General features: G+C 46.5%; 1 protein-coding gene across 8 annotated transcripts in view; it reads left to right on the top strand.

Moving 5' to 3' along the window:
- LOC118359337 (centrosome-associated protein CEP250-like) overlaps positions 1–11,697 on the top strand; it is a 216,902-nt gene extending 205,205 nt beyond the window's left edge. For 4 of the 8 annotated variants that reach the window (XM_052481654.1, XM_052481617.1, XM_052481645.1 and 1 more), the window contains 8 exons: positions 3,358–3,525; positions 3,850–3,912; positions 4,082–4,191; positions 4,290–4,364; positions 4,758–4,851; positions 4,995–5,071; positions 9,382–9,505; positions 9,801–11,697. In XM_052481654.1, the coding sequence (XP_052337614.1) occupies positions 3,358–3,525; positions 3,850–3,912; positions 4,082–4,191; positions 4,290–4,364; positions 4,758–4,851; positions 4,995–5,071; positions 9,382–9,505; positions 9,801–10,076 (987 nt within the window). In that variant the 3' untranslated portion in view covers positions 10,077–11,697. The remainder of the gene's footprint in view (positions 1–3,357; positions 3,526–3,849; positions 3,913–4,081; positions 4,192–4,289; positions 4,365–4,757; positions 4,852–4,994; positions 5,072–9,381; positions 9,506–9,800) is intronic. The other 4 variants (XM_052481616.1, XM_052481634.1, XM_052481623.1 and 1 more) reach the window with 4 other exon arrangements.
- Positions 11,698–16,964: the final 5,267 nt, after the last annotated feature.

Raw genomic sequence — 16,964 nt, 5'->3', positions numbered from 1 at the left:
TTTGCGGTCAGCAAACTCCGCCAGAGAAAATGAAGTGCGAGTTGCCCCCTCCCCGTACAACCCATCCCACAAAAAATAATGATTATGTTCAGCAGGGTGTGTGTGTGTGTGTGTTTGGTTGTCTGTTTTTACTTTCCACTTTTATAAATAATTGCTGGTTGCTTGGTGGGATCAGAGGAAGGGAGTAATGATTCTCTGGCCGTGTCTGTGTTTTCTATGTGCTTGATGTGTATCTACATACTGTACGTATGTGTATCTTAGATGGGGGGGGTTGTGAGTGTGTGCACGGCTGTCCTAAACCTGTCCGGATTAGCAGGTGGACGCAGCAAGAGGATGTTCAGACTGGGGTTGCGATGCTGTCGCACAGGGGTTAGGGGGAATACAGAGCTGCAGTACTGTAGTTTGGAGCCTCCAGTCAGGCTCACCCCCACTCCCCCCACACACACACCACTTTAATTGCCTTTGCTTCTTTCATTACATGTATTGCCTCTCCTCTGCATTGCATGCTCCCTGGGCTTGTGGAAAGGTCATTATGGCGGGGATGTGAACACTGCACAGCCTCCGTGTGTCCCAGCCAAGCAGGCAGAGGATAGGGCGGGGGATGTGAACACTGCACAGCCTCTGTGTGTCCCAGCCAAGCAGGCAGAGGATAGGGCGGGGGATGTGAACACTGCACAGCCTCCGTGTGTCCCAGCCAAGCAGGCAGAGGATAGGGCGGGGGGATGTGAACACTGCACAGCCTCCGTGTGTCCCAGCCAAGCAGGCAGAGGATAGGGCGGGGGATGTGAACACTGCACAGCCTCTGTGTGTCCCAGCCAAGCAGGCAGGGGATAGGGCGGGGGATGTGAACACTGCACAGCCTCCGTGTGTCCCAGCCAAGCAGGCAGAGGATAGGGCGGGGGATGTGAACACTGCACAGCCTCCGTGTGTCCCAGCCAAGCAGGCAGAGGATAGGGCGGGGGATGTGAACACTGCACAGCCTCTGTGTGTCCCAGCCAAGCAGGCAGGGGATAGGGCGGGGGATGTGAACACTGCACAGCCTCCGTGTGTCCCAGCCAAGCAGGCAGAGGATAGGGCGGGGGATGTGAACACTGCACAGCCTCTGTGTGTCCCAGCCAAGCAGGCAGAGGATAGGGCGGGGGATGTGAACACTGCACAGCCTCTTTGTGTCCCAGCCAAGCAGGCAGAGGATAGGGCGGGGGGATGTGAACACTGCACAGCCTCCGTGTGTCCCAGCCAAGCAGGCAGAGGATAGGGCGGGGGATGTGAACACTGCACAGCCTCTTTGTGTCCCAGCCAAGCAGGCAGAGGATAGGGCGGGGGATGTGAACACTGCACAGCCTCTGTGTGTCCCAGCCAAGCAGGCAGAGGATAGGGCGGGGGATGTGAACACTGCACAGCCTCCGTGTGTCCCAGCCAAGCAGGCAGAGGATAGGGCGGGGATGTGAACACTGCACAGCCTCTTTGTGTCCCAGCCAAGCAGGCAGAGGATAGGGCGGGGGATGTGAACACTGCACAGCCTCTTTGTGTCCCAGCCAAGCAGGCAGAGGATAGGGCGGGGGATGTGAACACTGCACAGCCTCTTTGTGTCCCAGCCAAGCAGGCAGAGGATAGGGCGGGGGATGTGAACACTGCACAGCCTCCGTGTGTCCCAGCCAAGCAGGCAGAGGATAGGGCGGGGGATGTGAACACTGCACAGCCTCTGTGTGTCCCAGCCAAGCAGGCAGAGGATAGGGCGGGGGGATGTGAACACTGCACAGCCTCTGTGTGTCCCAGCCAAGCAGGCAGAGGATAGGGCGGGGGATGTGAACACTGCACAGCCTCCGTGTGTCCCAGCCAAGCAGGCAGAGGATAGGGCGGGGGGATGTGAACACTGCACAGCCTCCGTGTGTCCCAGCCAAGCAGGCAGAGGATAGGGCGGGGGATGTGAACACTGCACAGCCTCCGTGTGTCCCAGCCAAGCAGGCAGAGGATAGGGCGGGGGATGTGAACACTGCACAGCCTCCGTGTGTCCCAGCCAAGCAGGCAGAGGATAGGGCGGGGGGATGTGAACACTGCACAGCCTCCGTGTGTCCCAGCCAAGCAGGCAGAGGATAGGGCGGGGGATGTGAACACTGCACAGCCTCCGTGTGTCCCAGCCAAGCAGGCAGGGGATAGGGCGGGGGATGTGAACACTGCACAGCCTCCGTGTGTCCCAGCCAAGCAGGCAGGGGATAGGGCGGGGGATGTGAACACTGCACAGCCTCCGTGTGTCCCAGCCAAGCAGGCAGGGGATAGGGCGGGGGATGTGAACACTGCACAGCCTCCGTGTGTCCCAGCCAAGCAGGCAGGGGATAGGGCGGGGGATGTGAACACTGCACAGCCTCCGTGTGTCCCAGCCAAGCAGGCAGAGGATAGGGCGGGGGATGTGAACACTGCACAGCCTCCGTGTGTCCCAGCCAAGCAGGCAGAGGATAGGGCGGGGGATGTGAACACTGCACAGCCTCTGTGTGTCCCAGCCAAGCAGGCAGGGGATAGGGCGGGGGATGTGAACACTGCACAGCCTCCGTGTGTCCCAGCCAAGCAGGCAGAGGATAGGGCGGGGGATGTGAACACTGCACAGCCTCTGTGTGTCCCAGCCAAGCAGGCAGAGGATAGGGCGGGGGATGTGAACACTGCACAGCCTCTGTGTGTCCCAGCCAAGCAGGCAGAGGATAGGGCGGGGGATGTGAACACTGCACAGCCTCTGTGTGTCCCAGCCAAGCAGGCAGGGGATAGGGCGGGGGATGTGAACACTGCACAGCCTCCGTGTGTCCCAGCCAAGCAGGCAGAGGATAGGGCGGGGGATGTGAACACTGCACAGCCTCTGTGTGTCCCAGCCAAGCAGGCAGAGGATAGGGCGGGGGATGTGAACACTGCACAGCCTCTGTGTGTCCCAGCCAAGCAGGCAGGGGATAGGGCAGGGGATGAGGCTAGGGAGGACTGGTTACTGCTGTCCTTCACATTGTTCCTATAAAGAAAAATGTGTCATTTATGTTGACCAGTTCTTTGATGTAGTGGCTCAACATGTACATGCATGTTAGCCTACGCAAGCATTGTTAAGAGTGATTTAGAGTCAGATGAATGTGACTATGACAGGACAATGTTACTAGAATGAGATGTTTATAGAGGATTTCACTACAATGTAATTACCTAATGAACTATCGTTTCCCAGTTTCCTACCTGGGCAGGGTTATAGGAAACCCTCATGAATATACATTGCATGTTGCTGTGACTCATTGTTCATCATTCATTTTAAAGGTCCATCAGTCTTCAGAAATTAGAACAAATAGTATATTAGGAAATGCCAATGACAGGTATCATCCCTCTCTCACCTAGACTCGGTCCTGTGAGGACAGGCTGGCAGAGCTAAGTGCCCAGCTGGGGAGGTCTCAGCGCTGGGGCCAGGAGCAGCTGGTAGCCCTGGAGATCCGGGAGGAGGAGGTGGTGCTGATGAAAGTGGAGATGACTTCTCTCAAAGAGAACTACCATGCCAAGGTGACCCAGGTCAGACACACACTTGCACAATGTGTTCTGGGGACATTCTGGTAGGGTTTATGACTAGAGATAGGATGAGCATGTGAACTGATCAGGAAAAACTCTGGGCCTTTATTATAGCCGGTAGCCTTACTGTGTAACTAGGCCCAAAGATTTCCTGATCAATTGATGTGCTCATGAAAACCTCTTGGCTCTAGTTATGACATATATCCTCACACTTTGCACTGGCACAGAAAGGCCAAACAGCATCGTTAGTAATCACCTCTCAATGGAAAATGAGCTGTATAGCCATTACAATGTGCAGCAGGGGTTTGTTCATGTGTCTCTGTTCAGGTGGATGCCTTACACTCACAGCTCCATTCCATGGAGCACAAGTACAGCACAGCAGCTAATGAGGTAGTGAACCCTTAAAACCTCCAGATATGTCAGATAGACACTGTTAGAGTTGTAGACTCTCATTACCTCCTCTCTCTCTCTCTCTCTCTCTCTCTCTCTCTCTCTCTCTCTCTCTCTCTCTCTCTCTCTCGCTCTCGCTCTCTCTCTCTCCCCCCCCTCGCTGCCTCAGGTGGAGGTGTTGCGCCAGTCTCTGGGTAATGCTCGTTCAGACAGTTCTCTTCTACACAGGGAGAGTGAGCTGGTGGTAACCAATGTCAACCAGTGGGTGAAGGAGCAGAAGTAAGAGCATACCTAACTCCACACACACACTGATACCCAGTCACTTTCTACTCTACATTCACTACGCAGCATTAACCCCGTCTTCACCCTGTCGACAGGCAAGGCAATGAAAAACTGAACTTTAAGATCAAAGACCAGAGCAAAAAGATCATCCATCTCACTGCAGAGAAGGAGTAAGAGCTCTTCCACACACATCCAGCCTGCCCTGTTATTGTTCGACTCACATTGTTGATTTATTTTATTCACAGGAGACATGATAGTGATAAATGGTGCTATGTTTAAGCAATACAGCCTGAGGGGGTGTGATATCTTGCCAATATACCATGGCCAAGAGCTCGGACCTTATTGCTTAAATATACCGTGGCTGTCAGCCAATCAGCATTCAAGGCTCAAACCACACAATTTTTTATTATGATCAGGTCCCCATGTTTCGAGCACTGGTTAACAAGTGTACAGGCTTTAGGTGGCTTTAGATTAGATGGAGCAGGGAACATGCTATAATTGTGAAATAAGTGTAAATGGAGCCACCCAGGAGTTGTGACCCGGTTTATTACCTGTGTGTCCAGTCACCTGCAGGAGAGTGTGGAGGGTCTGCAGGAGGAGATGAAGAGGCTGAAGGCTGAGCTGGATGAGAGCAGGATTGAAGCCGAGAGGTTCAGGGTACGTACCATACACAGTTACACACACTGGATAACACTGTCAGACCTCCACACATTTACAACCCTGATATACTGTAATATAACAACACTAATTGAAGAGCATTGTTCCTTTCTATTGCGTAATGTCACTTGTTTTTGTGTCAGGCCTCTCAAGCCAGTATGAGTGAGCAGCACCAGCGCAGTGCCCTGGCCAGACTTCCTGTCCAGCTGCTCCACACAGAGTGAGTACTGTACCACTGACACTGACCTGAGACACTGGATCAGTGGGCTTGGCTCTAGTCCATCCCCTGGCAACTTCCCAGTTCTCCAGGAACAAGCTGCAGCAGGTCCATACGACGCAAATGACTACATGTCCTCTAACTCCTCACTAGTTTCTTTGCTGGGGCTCTAGAGACAGCATCAGTGACAAAGCAGTGACTTCCCGGACTGAGTGAATTCCTCTCTGTGTGTTTCTAGAGTAGAGCTGAGACATGGGTCAATAGCAACAATCACCAACACATTTCAGACAGTATTGGTTAAGAGCGGGAGCCCGTCTGTAACTCATAAGAGCTATTGGCAGCCATGTTGATTTCTGTTGTTCTGGGATTAGCATAGGCCTCTCTGTGTTTCTTGGGGCTAATGGTCCGTGTCGTCCGGCTGTGAAATCAGTGGCCTGAGAGCCTCTGAGAAGCCTGCAGATTGGTGTTTCAAATCCCCACCCCCCTTTAATGCAGCCCAGCCTGTCTCAGCCACTCTCTCCATCTCTCAGAGTAGAACAGTTTCGCTGTTCCGAGTTCCCCCTCCGCACCCTGGGTGACCCCCACTGCAGTCTCCTCACGCCTGGGCCCAGACGCCACCGGCCCTTCCTGCCCCACAGGACCACTGCAGCTTGTTAACAACGAAGATGCATTTGTGCAGTCAGGCGGGAAATCCTAGAGGTGGCTATGGACGGTGGTAATCAAAAGCCTGGTGCTCTGACTCTGAGGACTGGAGGAGGGCTTAGAGGTCGGACTGGAGGAGGGCTTAGAGATGACCTCTAGTCTGGCCTCCTATCAGGTCTGATCGTCCCACCTAACAGAGACAGCAGACAGACAAACAGAGAGGCAAGCACAGGTAGACTGGTGGATAGGCAGACCGACAGATGGACAGACAGACAGGCAGGCAGGCAGAGCCATCCAAGGACACGATCACCTCTCCTCTGGGCCAGCCAGGTCTTAGTCATGTCTGTTTTCAGAAACGAGTCTAGACACTCAGACAGACATCACCCACACATTGCCATGGTACCGACTATATATTTTTTAAATTGAACTTGCATTTTCTATGTCATGCTGAGAAAAGGCTATTTATTGGTGAAATTGTGCTCCATTTGGTTGTTTGACAGTTGAAGCCGTCTCATTTCGCCCTGCCTATACCTCCTCGCTTTAAAGTAAGCCAGTCCTGTGCTCAGTGGCATTTCCCTGTAATACGTTCTCGTCTGATTTCCTCCTAAATTGAAATGAGGTAAAGTTAGGGCTGATTGGTGGGATAACTTTTGTTGAGTGTGAGATAGAGAGAGGGAGAGAGGAAGAGACTAGGTTGGTTGTGTGAACCCAATCAGAGCCCTGTGCTGACTGTGCTGATTAGAGGCTTGTAGTGAGTGGGATCTATTCTATCCCATCATTCCCTGTGTTTGCTCTGATAACGGAGCCTCAACACTCATCATGGCCCGAACCTCATCCTCATGCTGCCACTTAAAGCACGCCACACTGAGCTCTCTCAAACGTCTTACGCAAGGTGGGTAATGTACAAAAGACCCGTTAGAATTTAAAACCTGCTTTGAAAGAACAGTTAGTTTAACTGGTTGGCTGAGTGTTAAAAAAAAAAAAAACATTTTAAAAAGTTGCAATATGAAGTTGAGGAGCACTGAGGCATTGGGTGGACGTTGCTCTGGAGAGCGTACTGTAGGCTAATAAGTGTTTGTGTGTGTGTTGTGTGTGTTGCCTTGCCTGATACCGATGGAGGGCTGATGCCAACTCAGCCCATAAAGGCCCACTGGATGACTGCAACTTCACTCAGCTAATGTTCCAGGACATCCAGGAAGCCTGTAGGGAGCTGGGAGAACACAGAGGAGCTCTAAAAGCAGAGAGAGAGTAAATACAAATAAATAGATAAATAAGTGAATGGCATGAGAGGAGCGGAGGGAACTGTCGTCCACTCTCACGCACGCACTGCGTTTGTTTATTTATGGTGTCTAAGGGCCTGAGCAGGACTGATGGGAGGAGGAGGGTGCTGTGGGGGGACACTGGGCCTCTCCTTCCTTATGCATGCCTGGCTCTTCTCCCCAGCTTTCATTAAGTGTCATTACCAGGGCTTTCAGAGCTAGAGCCAAGCTGAGACCTGACATCCACTCCATAGATATGTGTGCATATGGAGGGACTGCTGATCCTCTTATCTACCACTGAGGAGGGAGAATTAGGCCAGGGAGAGGAGCGGAGAGGAGAGGAGAGGAGAGGAGAGGAGAGGAGAGGAGAGGAGAGGAGAGGAGAGGAGAGGAGAGAGGGAGAGGGAGAGAGAGATGCAGCCATATCTGACTTTAATGGCTAGGATATAGCTATTACTTAAATGAAGGACAGTATTCATGCCTGATTTGTTGTCATAAATATGTCATACGGGTCGGGTTATCCACATTTAGAGTGTTTGTACACTTGTACACTCGTAATTGTAAGGGCCATGTACACTGCAGTGTGTTGTAGATAAGGATGACTAGGAGTTTTAGTGCATATCGATACAGTTACATATCGGGATATCATTTTTTACAATCTATCATATCGTTTTGACCATATCACAATATAATTTGTGCGCTAGTTGGCTGTACCTACACCAAAACACCAGTATTTTTTCTTAATTTTCTTTTTAATGCGGGAGCAAAAAAATTCTGCACTTATCTCCATGACTGATCAAAACTCGTTTTCTCATGACTCTCGTGACTGTCTGCTACAGTGACGAGAGTCATGAGAAAACGAGTTTTGATCACAAATACCAAATCGCAATACATATAGAATCGTGAGAATCGCAGTACTCATCGTATCAGCACCTAAGTATCACAATAATATCGTATGGCGAGGTGCCGGGCAATTCCCAGCCCTAATGGCCAGTAGCCATTAATAAAGGCATGCAGCTGATGTGAGATGTGCATTTCCTTCTACGCATGGTGTTCATTATCAATGTCCCTTTCCAGTTCACTTCCTGTTAGAAGGCCTGCTGATTGATGGCTTGTGCTGTTTATTTGGATATCAGCAAATTAAATATTCATGTCATCCGCTTTCCCAAGCAGAAGTTATCTAGAGCGTAAATGCAGCGTAAATGGTACTTGGGATTAGATTTTCACAGCAGATATTACAGGAGAAAAAGGTGAAAAGAGACTGTGTGAGCAGTCGTCTTCCTGGGAGGCAATCTATTTCTCTTCCACACAGAGCACCGAAGCGCTGGACCAGGCTCTTAATGCGCGGGAGAGAAAGTGCTTTGGTCTGCAACCTTTCACACCTTCACCTCCCCTTCATGTGATTGAATAGTTAAAAACTTTGAACTGAACGTCCTGTTGTCTGGCTGACACACCTGCCCACACCTGCCTATTGCGCTGTCTGTCTGACTGCCTGCCTGCCTGACTACATGTCTACTTGGCCCAGATGTCTGATAGCCCTCTCACTTTCAAGCCTGTCCCTCGCCTTATCTGTCTGCCTTAAAGGAGCCTATACATCATCAGAATTTTGATGGAAAGAGGTTTTGATTTCTTACTCTTCTTCTCTCCTTTCTTCCTCCCTCAGGACTCTTGCACACAAATAGACACACTCACACACACACACACACACACACAGGGAGCTCATTAGCGCACCCCGTGCTCACAGCTCCAGCAGAATGTGACCTTGCCTAATTGTGCGCCATGCTCATTTGTTCTCCCTGCATGATGTGGCGATTGCTTATTTATTCTCCTCAGGGCTCCTCTCTCACATTAAAATGATTGACTTATTTTATTCACTGCACATTTTCCAAGCTTTATTTGATAAGCTCATTTCCCTTGGTGCCCAGAATCCCCCCTGTTCCCATGTTTAAAGGTTCTAATGTTCCCAATGCAGATTATTATTCATACTTGTGATTGTTTCTTCGGCTAATTATCTGTGTTGGAATAATTTAGCATCTGTGAGCCTGTTTATCCCGGCGGACTGAAACGACACAAAAGGGCACACATTAACGATGCGACTGGAATATCTGAGGAGCCAGTTGTGTACACAAAGCTGGCAGACGCAGTCAACAAGAAGCTTAACAGGGATTGGGACATCGTGGAAGGTTTACCAAAATAAGCAGACAGAATTTGCATTTGGTTAGAGGGCTGTTGACAAACAGAGCCATCAACATTTGGTCCATCAGGTAATGAGACAGGCTGTTTTGACATGGATACATGCAGTGAGGTGAAGCTAAACTAGTTGTAGTCAATAGAGGTCATGGTTAAGGTGGGTAGTGCAGATCCATTCCACTCTGACCCATTGACCACCATCAGCCCTCTCCTCCCCTACAGTGGGGAGACCCTCCCTGCCCCACACCAAGAGGAGAGTTCTAGAGAGACCCAGCAGTTTAGAGAACTGAGCCAGTTCCAGAGCAGAGACAAGCTAGCAGCAGGAGACCTGTTCAGTAGTGTACCGGTAGGTTAATACACGGAAATGGATATCAACTCACCAACAGAGGACACAGTGGGATAGTATTAGGTAGGGGAATGATTGGCACTATTTCTGCAGTGGGAGGTGAATGATACCTCATAATGAGTCATGTATTAACAGTAATTCTATGGATAATATTCATGATGATAAATATGCAAAATTAAGGTCCATGGTGATGTCAACATACCAATAGTAACACTGAACTCTGAGGGCTGACTATTGACTGTATTTTATTTGAATGTACAGTAATCTGTTTCTGTCTGCCGCTGCTCTGTCTCAGATCTGCTCTGACTGCGAGAGGAACCTTGAGAGGTCAGGGAGACAACCTGTGGAGGAGAAAGGCTCTGGCTGCCAATCTGCATCTGCGCTAGCCCCAGACGCAGCCTGTGTCTGCCTGGCATGGAGGGGGGCCACGTTTGCTGCGGAGGTGGCCAGAAGAGTGGCCCTTAGGGCCCTGGAGCGCAGACCCCTGCCATGTGGCCACCACGGCTGGAGCAGACCCCGCTCTCTCAGCTGGGACGGGCCACGCCCTACACATCTCAGGGAGGGATACTGATAGGTGCTAGTATTAACCAGTGAGAAGGGAAGTACAAGTAGTTATTATGTTATTATGACTCAAGACAATACAGCACAAAAATATATATATTTGATTTGTAGTTTGATAGATATGAATACATGATTATTATATTTAAGATTATTTAATGAGAATACTAAACTTGAATACTTTAATTTCTTTGGTATTTTCAGTATATCCTTTTTTTTCCAAAATCTTATCTTTGTGGCACAATATGTTCTCTTTCCTGTGTTCTCGATGACTTAATGTGATTTTGTGGCACTACTACCTTTGCCTTACAATTTATTGAGAAATCAGCTCAGTACTTAGATTGTAATTTACAACTTTATGTATGAATGTACAGAAAATCTGTTGTGAATAAGTAGACTATCATAATGTAGAATTGGGCTGAAGGAGTAATGGTAAGAGATTACAATCTTACCTGTACAGTATCTGGGTCCTTCCACCAATTCGATGCCTTTTTAGACGTGTAACTTGTGATTTCACAAAATGTTGACATTCTGTCCTAAAGAGCACATGTTCAACACATTGCCATCTCAAGAGGTTAAATAAAAAAATACTATAGTTAGTGCCTATTACCAAATAAATTCTCTGGGTTAATCGTATCAGGGTTGACGATCTCATCTTAAATCAGCCATAAATCCCCTCGTGACAGTGTGAATGGAAGCTTGTTGTGTGCAACAGGGAGTGGCAATTGAATGCAAGCTTCACACAAATAAATCTAGTTGCTAAAACATTTATAGCCTGTCTATCTATGGGTAACAGGGTTATTTGTGTTATGCTCGACCCATTAGTTTTCTACCACAAAACAGAAAATGGCCAAACAAGTAGAACCAGCTCACCTGCTTTTACACTATGATTTAACTATTAGATGTTCAAGGTTTATTTTGTAAAGGAATGATTTCAACATATTCAAACGAGACAGTTGACCTTAAAATGAGGGACAGATGTAAATTAATCAAATGAAATAAATATCTTCAGAAATGACTTAAAATAGCTAGAGATTTACAATGATGGAGAAATGTTTGGATTAAATGGGTTGAAGTCTTCCTAGAAGTGACACAGGGTTGGCACTTTAGCAAGGCTTTATTCATATTCAAAAATATTTTTTATTCAATTCTCCATGCGGTCTATATTAAAGGGCACTTCATTGAATATAACAGGCTTTTAAAATCAATATTGGTGGACAATTTCTACTTAAAATATCAAAAGGCACTCTTCGTGGAACGACCCATCTGACAAATACTTGTATCTATCCATTCAGGTTTTTGAGTTTAATTTACATTTTTATATAAACCTAGAAAGAAAGAATCAGAAAAAAAGTGTCCAGCCTTTCATTGTGGTATGAGAAAGTGTCCAGCCTTTCATTGTGGTATGAGAAAGTGTCCAGCCTTTTATTGTGGTATGAGAAAGTGTCCTGCTTATTTCTGTGGTTGTCAAATGATGACTTGATGTCTAGATAAAAGTCCTATAAATGTATTGGGGGATTTCATGTTTTTAGTCACCTAGAGCAATACATCCTTGAGTTCATGTAAATCCTAATGAATTGTGTAGGCAGAGAAGTCTTTGTGGCCAAATAAAAGTCTGGTAAAGGCATCTAAACCCATAACAAGTGTCCCTTTGTTCTAGCACTACTCTATTCATCATGAGTCGGCTGTGTGAATCCAGGCATTGCTGCAGCTTTGAGAGCAACTCTGAGAGTTCCATGCCCACCAGCTTTCAATCACTGGGGATGTCGGAGCTTGACAGTAGAAAGTATTTTTTCTGACTAGAAGAAAATAAGAGCCTGAAGCAATAGTAGATGAGCTGTTAGTAAGCACACAGTCCACTGGGAGTGAGACAACATGGCAGCATACTATACATACTGCATTGGTGAAGAATAAAACATGTGAAACAGGCAATACTAGCCAGACTGGAGATTAGATCTTCATTTATTGATAGAGGTCAGTGGTTTTATTTTAACATAACGTTAAATACATATATAGACAAAAATAAATTAAACAATTAGCTTTTAACTAGATCGATAAAATATAAATGTAATACTATTGTTTGCCGATATTAAAGATATGCAAACTATAGCCCCCTCTCCCCCAAATACAGTAATAAACCATGCCCATCATTGTAATGATCCACACCAGCATGCAGGGCGAACTTTAGAGGAGGTGTGTTCACAGGAAAGGTATGTGTCCTAAAGAGGCCCTAGTCAGTCGATGGGATCGAGCAGTGGCTGTTGTTCACTGGCAGTGTGCTAGGATTAATCCCAGCCTTACAGGAAGAAGACACCATCTCTTTCTGCCTTGGCCGGATCAATAGGCAACATTCTCTCCAGCACAGCAGTCAATACCCAACACTTAAGGTGTCTGAGGAAACTAAAGAATGCCAATAATTGTTATTAATGCCTAGGATTTCCCCAAGTACTGCATTTATAGGGTAATTCCGGTGTAACAGACATTCAACCAACATCACACACACAACACCAATGCCCTCCAGAGACGTAGTGTATACATTAAGAAACCTATACACAAATACAAAGATGGGGAAAAAATCTACAAAATGGAAGTGTATCCTTTTTTCAAATAAGTATAGTGTTTGTAACCCAATTATAAATGGTATTGCTCTTTTGAGTCCGATACTATAATGGTACTGAGTAGTGAGCTACAGCTCCGTGCTCTGGGTAAAACCTTGGCCCGTTCAGCCCTTATGGAGAAATTGGTCACACTGAAATCCAATAGGTGCTAGTTTAATCAGTATGCCTGATATGCCTTTGGTATATTAAGCAATAAGGCATGGGGGTGTGGTGTATGGCCAATATACCACGGCTACGGGATGTGCTAAGACACAACGTAATGCGGAGTGCCTGGATACAGCCCTTAGCCGTGTTATATTGGCCATATACCACAAACCCCTGATGTGCCTTATTACTATTATAAATTGGTTACCAATGTAATTAGAGCAGAAAAAATAAATGGTTTGTCATACCCGTGGTATGCAGTCTGATATACCACGACTGTCAGCCCGAACCACCCAGTTTATAATGACCTAAGAACATCCCTTAGCCGTGGTATATTGGCCATATACCACACCCTCTCGTGCCTTATTGCTTAATTATAAACTGGGTGCTTTGAGCCCTGAATGCTGATTGGCTGACAGCTGTGGCATATCAGACCGTATACCACGGGAATGACAAAACATTTATATTTACTGTTCTAATTACGTTGGTAACCAGTGTATAATAGCAATAAGGCAGCTCGGGGGTTTGTGGTATATGGCCAATATACCACTGCTAAGGGCTGTATCCAGGCACTCCGCAATGCTTTGTGCATTAGAACAGCCCTTAGCCATGTTATATTGGCCATACACCACACACCCCCTGGTGCCTAATTGCATAATAATGCCACAACCCCGAGGTGTCTTATTGCTATTATAAACCGATTTAACAACATAAATATAACAGTTAACAAGTAGTTTTGCGTTATACCTGATGGTAAATTGTCTGATATACACACAGCTGAAATGCTGTCTCAGCAAATCAGCATCCAGGACCCAAAGTACCCGGTTTATAATGGCATTTAATAAAATGTTGAACATTGTGTGTGTGTCTTTAATAGCAGGTGTTATTCCGGCCACGTGCTGAGGAATGGATTTGTGTTGATTGTGGAGTGTTATAAAACATGATGACAGACATTAAAGAAATAGCACATTTTAATGCATTTCTCCTTGCCTCCAAGATCAAGAGGATTTTTTTCTGAGAGCCAAAGAAAGGCATTGATAATTTTGTCTGATTGCTCAAGGATCATAATTATACCTCTGCCACTTTGAAGCTGCTCTGTCAGGAAGATAAAAAATGTAATTCTAGGCATTGCCTGCCATATGAATAAGATCACAGTAAAATTGATGTTTTAAAATATGACCTTTCTCCCATCAACCCTACCTCCTGAAGTATGCTTTTCATCTGCTGTATTTTAAGATTACAGGAAGTAACAAAGAATCCAACTTCAAAATTGACTTAACCATGAGAATCAACTCCAGCATGGACGTGGGCTGTCCTGTATGGAGTTTTGAATTCCATCCAATTGTGTTTTAATTCATTCTGAAAGCACTAGGTCAGAGTTCACAGGTTTTAAATGTAAGCCATTGTCCTTTCACAAGGCCTAAATACACACTGTACGTACGTGCTGCAAGGACAAGATCTCCCATCGGGTGGGCAGCAACAGAAAGAGTAGGACTGCTTCAGGGAGAGGGGCCCTCGGAATTGCTTTTATTTCGCTCAAGCACCACCACTCCACACGACACAACAGCCGCTCGAGCAGTGGAAAGTGAAGGACAGTAAACTCCAAGCATACATTTCCTACCTCCTCTTTCCATTGAAAACCACAAGTGGGGGGGGGTTCTAAATTCAATAAAGTGAAGGCCGTCCCCAGCAGGCAGGGACACAGAGAGAGAGAGAGGGGACGGATGGGGGAGATGAGGGGAAACTCAACTTAAGTTTCCACTGGGCCTTCTGGGCTCCTAATGCAGCCTTGGATGTAATTGGGTCCCAGAAGGCTGTTCATTATCGGGGCTGAGTGAGGCAACAAAACAGAGGGGTGGAAAGGAAATAAATGCCTCGCTCCACTCTGCGCCCTCCGCTCTGTCCCAGCGCCATTATGGGATTGGAGTTAATTAAAAGAGCAGTTCATGCCACTGTTTTCCTCATCAATCTCACTTGTGCTCTTATTACGTTTGTAATGACAGGGGCTTGTCCCGGTCTGCCACACAGCAGGGGAGAGGAGGGGGAAGAGAGGGGGTACGAGGTATGAGGGACAGTATATTTCAGCAAATCTTTCTGTGGTCAACAACTAATACACAACATGATTCTTCTTCCTTTAATTCTCCCGTTGAGGATGTAAGTTGGGGGTGGGTGTAGATACTGCAGCGCTGTGAGAGGACGACAACCCTTTTCTTTATTCAGGGATGTTGAGGCTGAAGACCAGTCAGGTGTGGCTTTACCCCCTAATCCTGGAACTCCCATCCCAGTCACCTTGGAGGCCATTTTAATTCCTTTCATCATTACACAGACTTTCCCTGGAAACCTGGCAATCTCAGGTAATTAATGCTGGAAAATTCTGTGGCATGGTGTTGCTTGACCTCCAGAAAGCTTTTGATACAGTAGACCACCAGATTATACTCTACAAGCTAAGGGCCATAGGTTTTAACAGCATGGCAGTAGAGGGGCTCAAGTCGTATCTTTCAGGAAGGTATCAGAGGGTTGATTTCAATGGCACTTTGTCTAATGCCAGGTTAATCAGCTGTGGAGTACCACAGGGGAGTGTTTTAAGGCCTCTTCCTGTTACATATCAACGATATGAAATCAGCTTGCTCCTGTCAGATTTTTTTGTATGCAGACAATTCAGCTATTTTGGTCTCACACAAAGACTATGGTAGAGACTAGGTAGCCAGCTTTTGCAGAACTGGAGGTTATCGGTAACTGGCTGTTGGATGGATAACAAGTTGTCTATTAATTTGGGGGAAACTGAGTCAATTTTATTTGGCTCTAGATTAGGCTACGTAGATCACCACGCTTCAGAGTCATGGTTGGTGACAGCGGTTACAGCCAAGAACTGTGTTAGGCTGTGAACTTGACAGTTTTTTGACCAAGGAGGGCATGGGACAGAGAGTTATTGCCAAGGTGAACCAGAAAGTCACATTTCTTGCCAGAAAAGCCACCTTTCTGGATACCTTGAAAATACTTTCAACAGCCTTAGTGCAGCCTCACTATGATTGTACTACTGGTACAGTAGTTCCCCAAAGGTTGTTAAGAACAAACTGCAAACGGAGCAGATTAAAGTGGTAAGGGTGATACTGAATCTTAGCCCTCGTTCTCAGGTTGGCACTTCTCAACTCAGAGAACTCCAGTGGCTAACAGTTGATAAAAGGGAATTGTTGACTCACAAAATCCTGTATGACACAGTCCCCCTGTATCTAAAAAGCTATTTTACTTCAATAAGGGACTCACGTTCTTATGCCATGAAGCAGTGCCACAAACATTGTGCCATATTTTCTACTTTAGTTTATTTAGTAAATATTTTCTTAACCTCTATTTCTTGAACTTGCATTGTTGGTTAAGGGCTTGTAAGTATGCATTTCACGCCGCATGTGACAAATAACATTTGAAATGTTTTAAGAGGTGTACTGGGGGAAACGTTTTTATATACGGCATTGGTAGAGTGGAACAAACTCTACCAATTAGAACACTCTTGCAGGGCTTGGCTGCAATAAAAACAGTTTGACAGTCATAGTTTAAAACACTCTTGCAGTGCTTGGTTAATAATGTTAACCACCCTGCTCTATTGGAGGGATTTTCTATGTGTGTATATTTGCCTTTTTGTCTACACTGAATGTAAAAAAAACATTAGGAACACCTGCTCTTTCCAGGACCAGGTGAATCCAGGTGAAAACTATGATCCCATGTGGATGTCACTTGTTAAATCCACTTCAATCAGTGTAGATGAAGAGGAGTAGACAGGTTAAAGAAGGATTTTTATGCCTTGAGACAATTGAGAAATGGATTGTATTTAAGTGCCTTTGAAAAGGATATGGTAGTAGGTGCCAGGCATACCATTGTTGTGATTGAATAACATTTTGGGGTATACAGTATATCTTGCTGGCTGTTTATGTATATTAAATTGGCAAATATATATTTTAAAGGTGACACAAATGCATAAGGACTATTTCAAAATAGTCCTTAGCCTGAGTGGCGGAGTGGTCTAACACACTGCATCTTAGTGCAAGAGGTGTCACTGCTGTACCTGGTTCGAATCCAGGCCCATAGGATCGTCTGGATTTGGCCGGGGTAGGCTGTCATTGTAAATAAGAATTTGTTCTTAACTG

The sequence above is a fragment of the Oncorhynchus keta genome, chromosome 2 (assembly GCF_023373465.1).
Source record: "Oncorhynchus keta strain PuntledgeMale-10-30-2019 chromosome 2, Oket_V2, whole genome shotgun sequence".
Taxonomy (NCBI): domain Eukaryota; kingdom Metazoa; phylum Chordata; class Actinopteri; order Salmoniformes; family Salmonidae; genus Oncorhynchus; species Oncorhynchus keta.
This window is presented reverse-complemented; position numbering and strand designations above follow the sequence as displayed.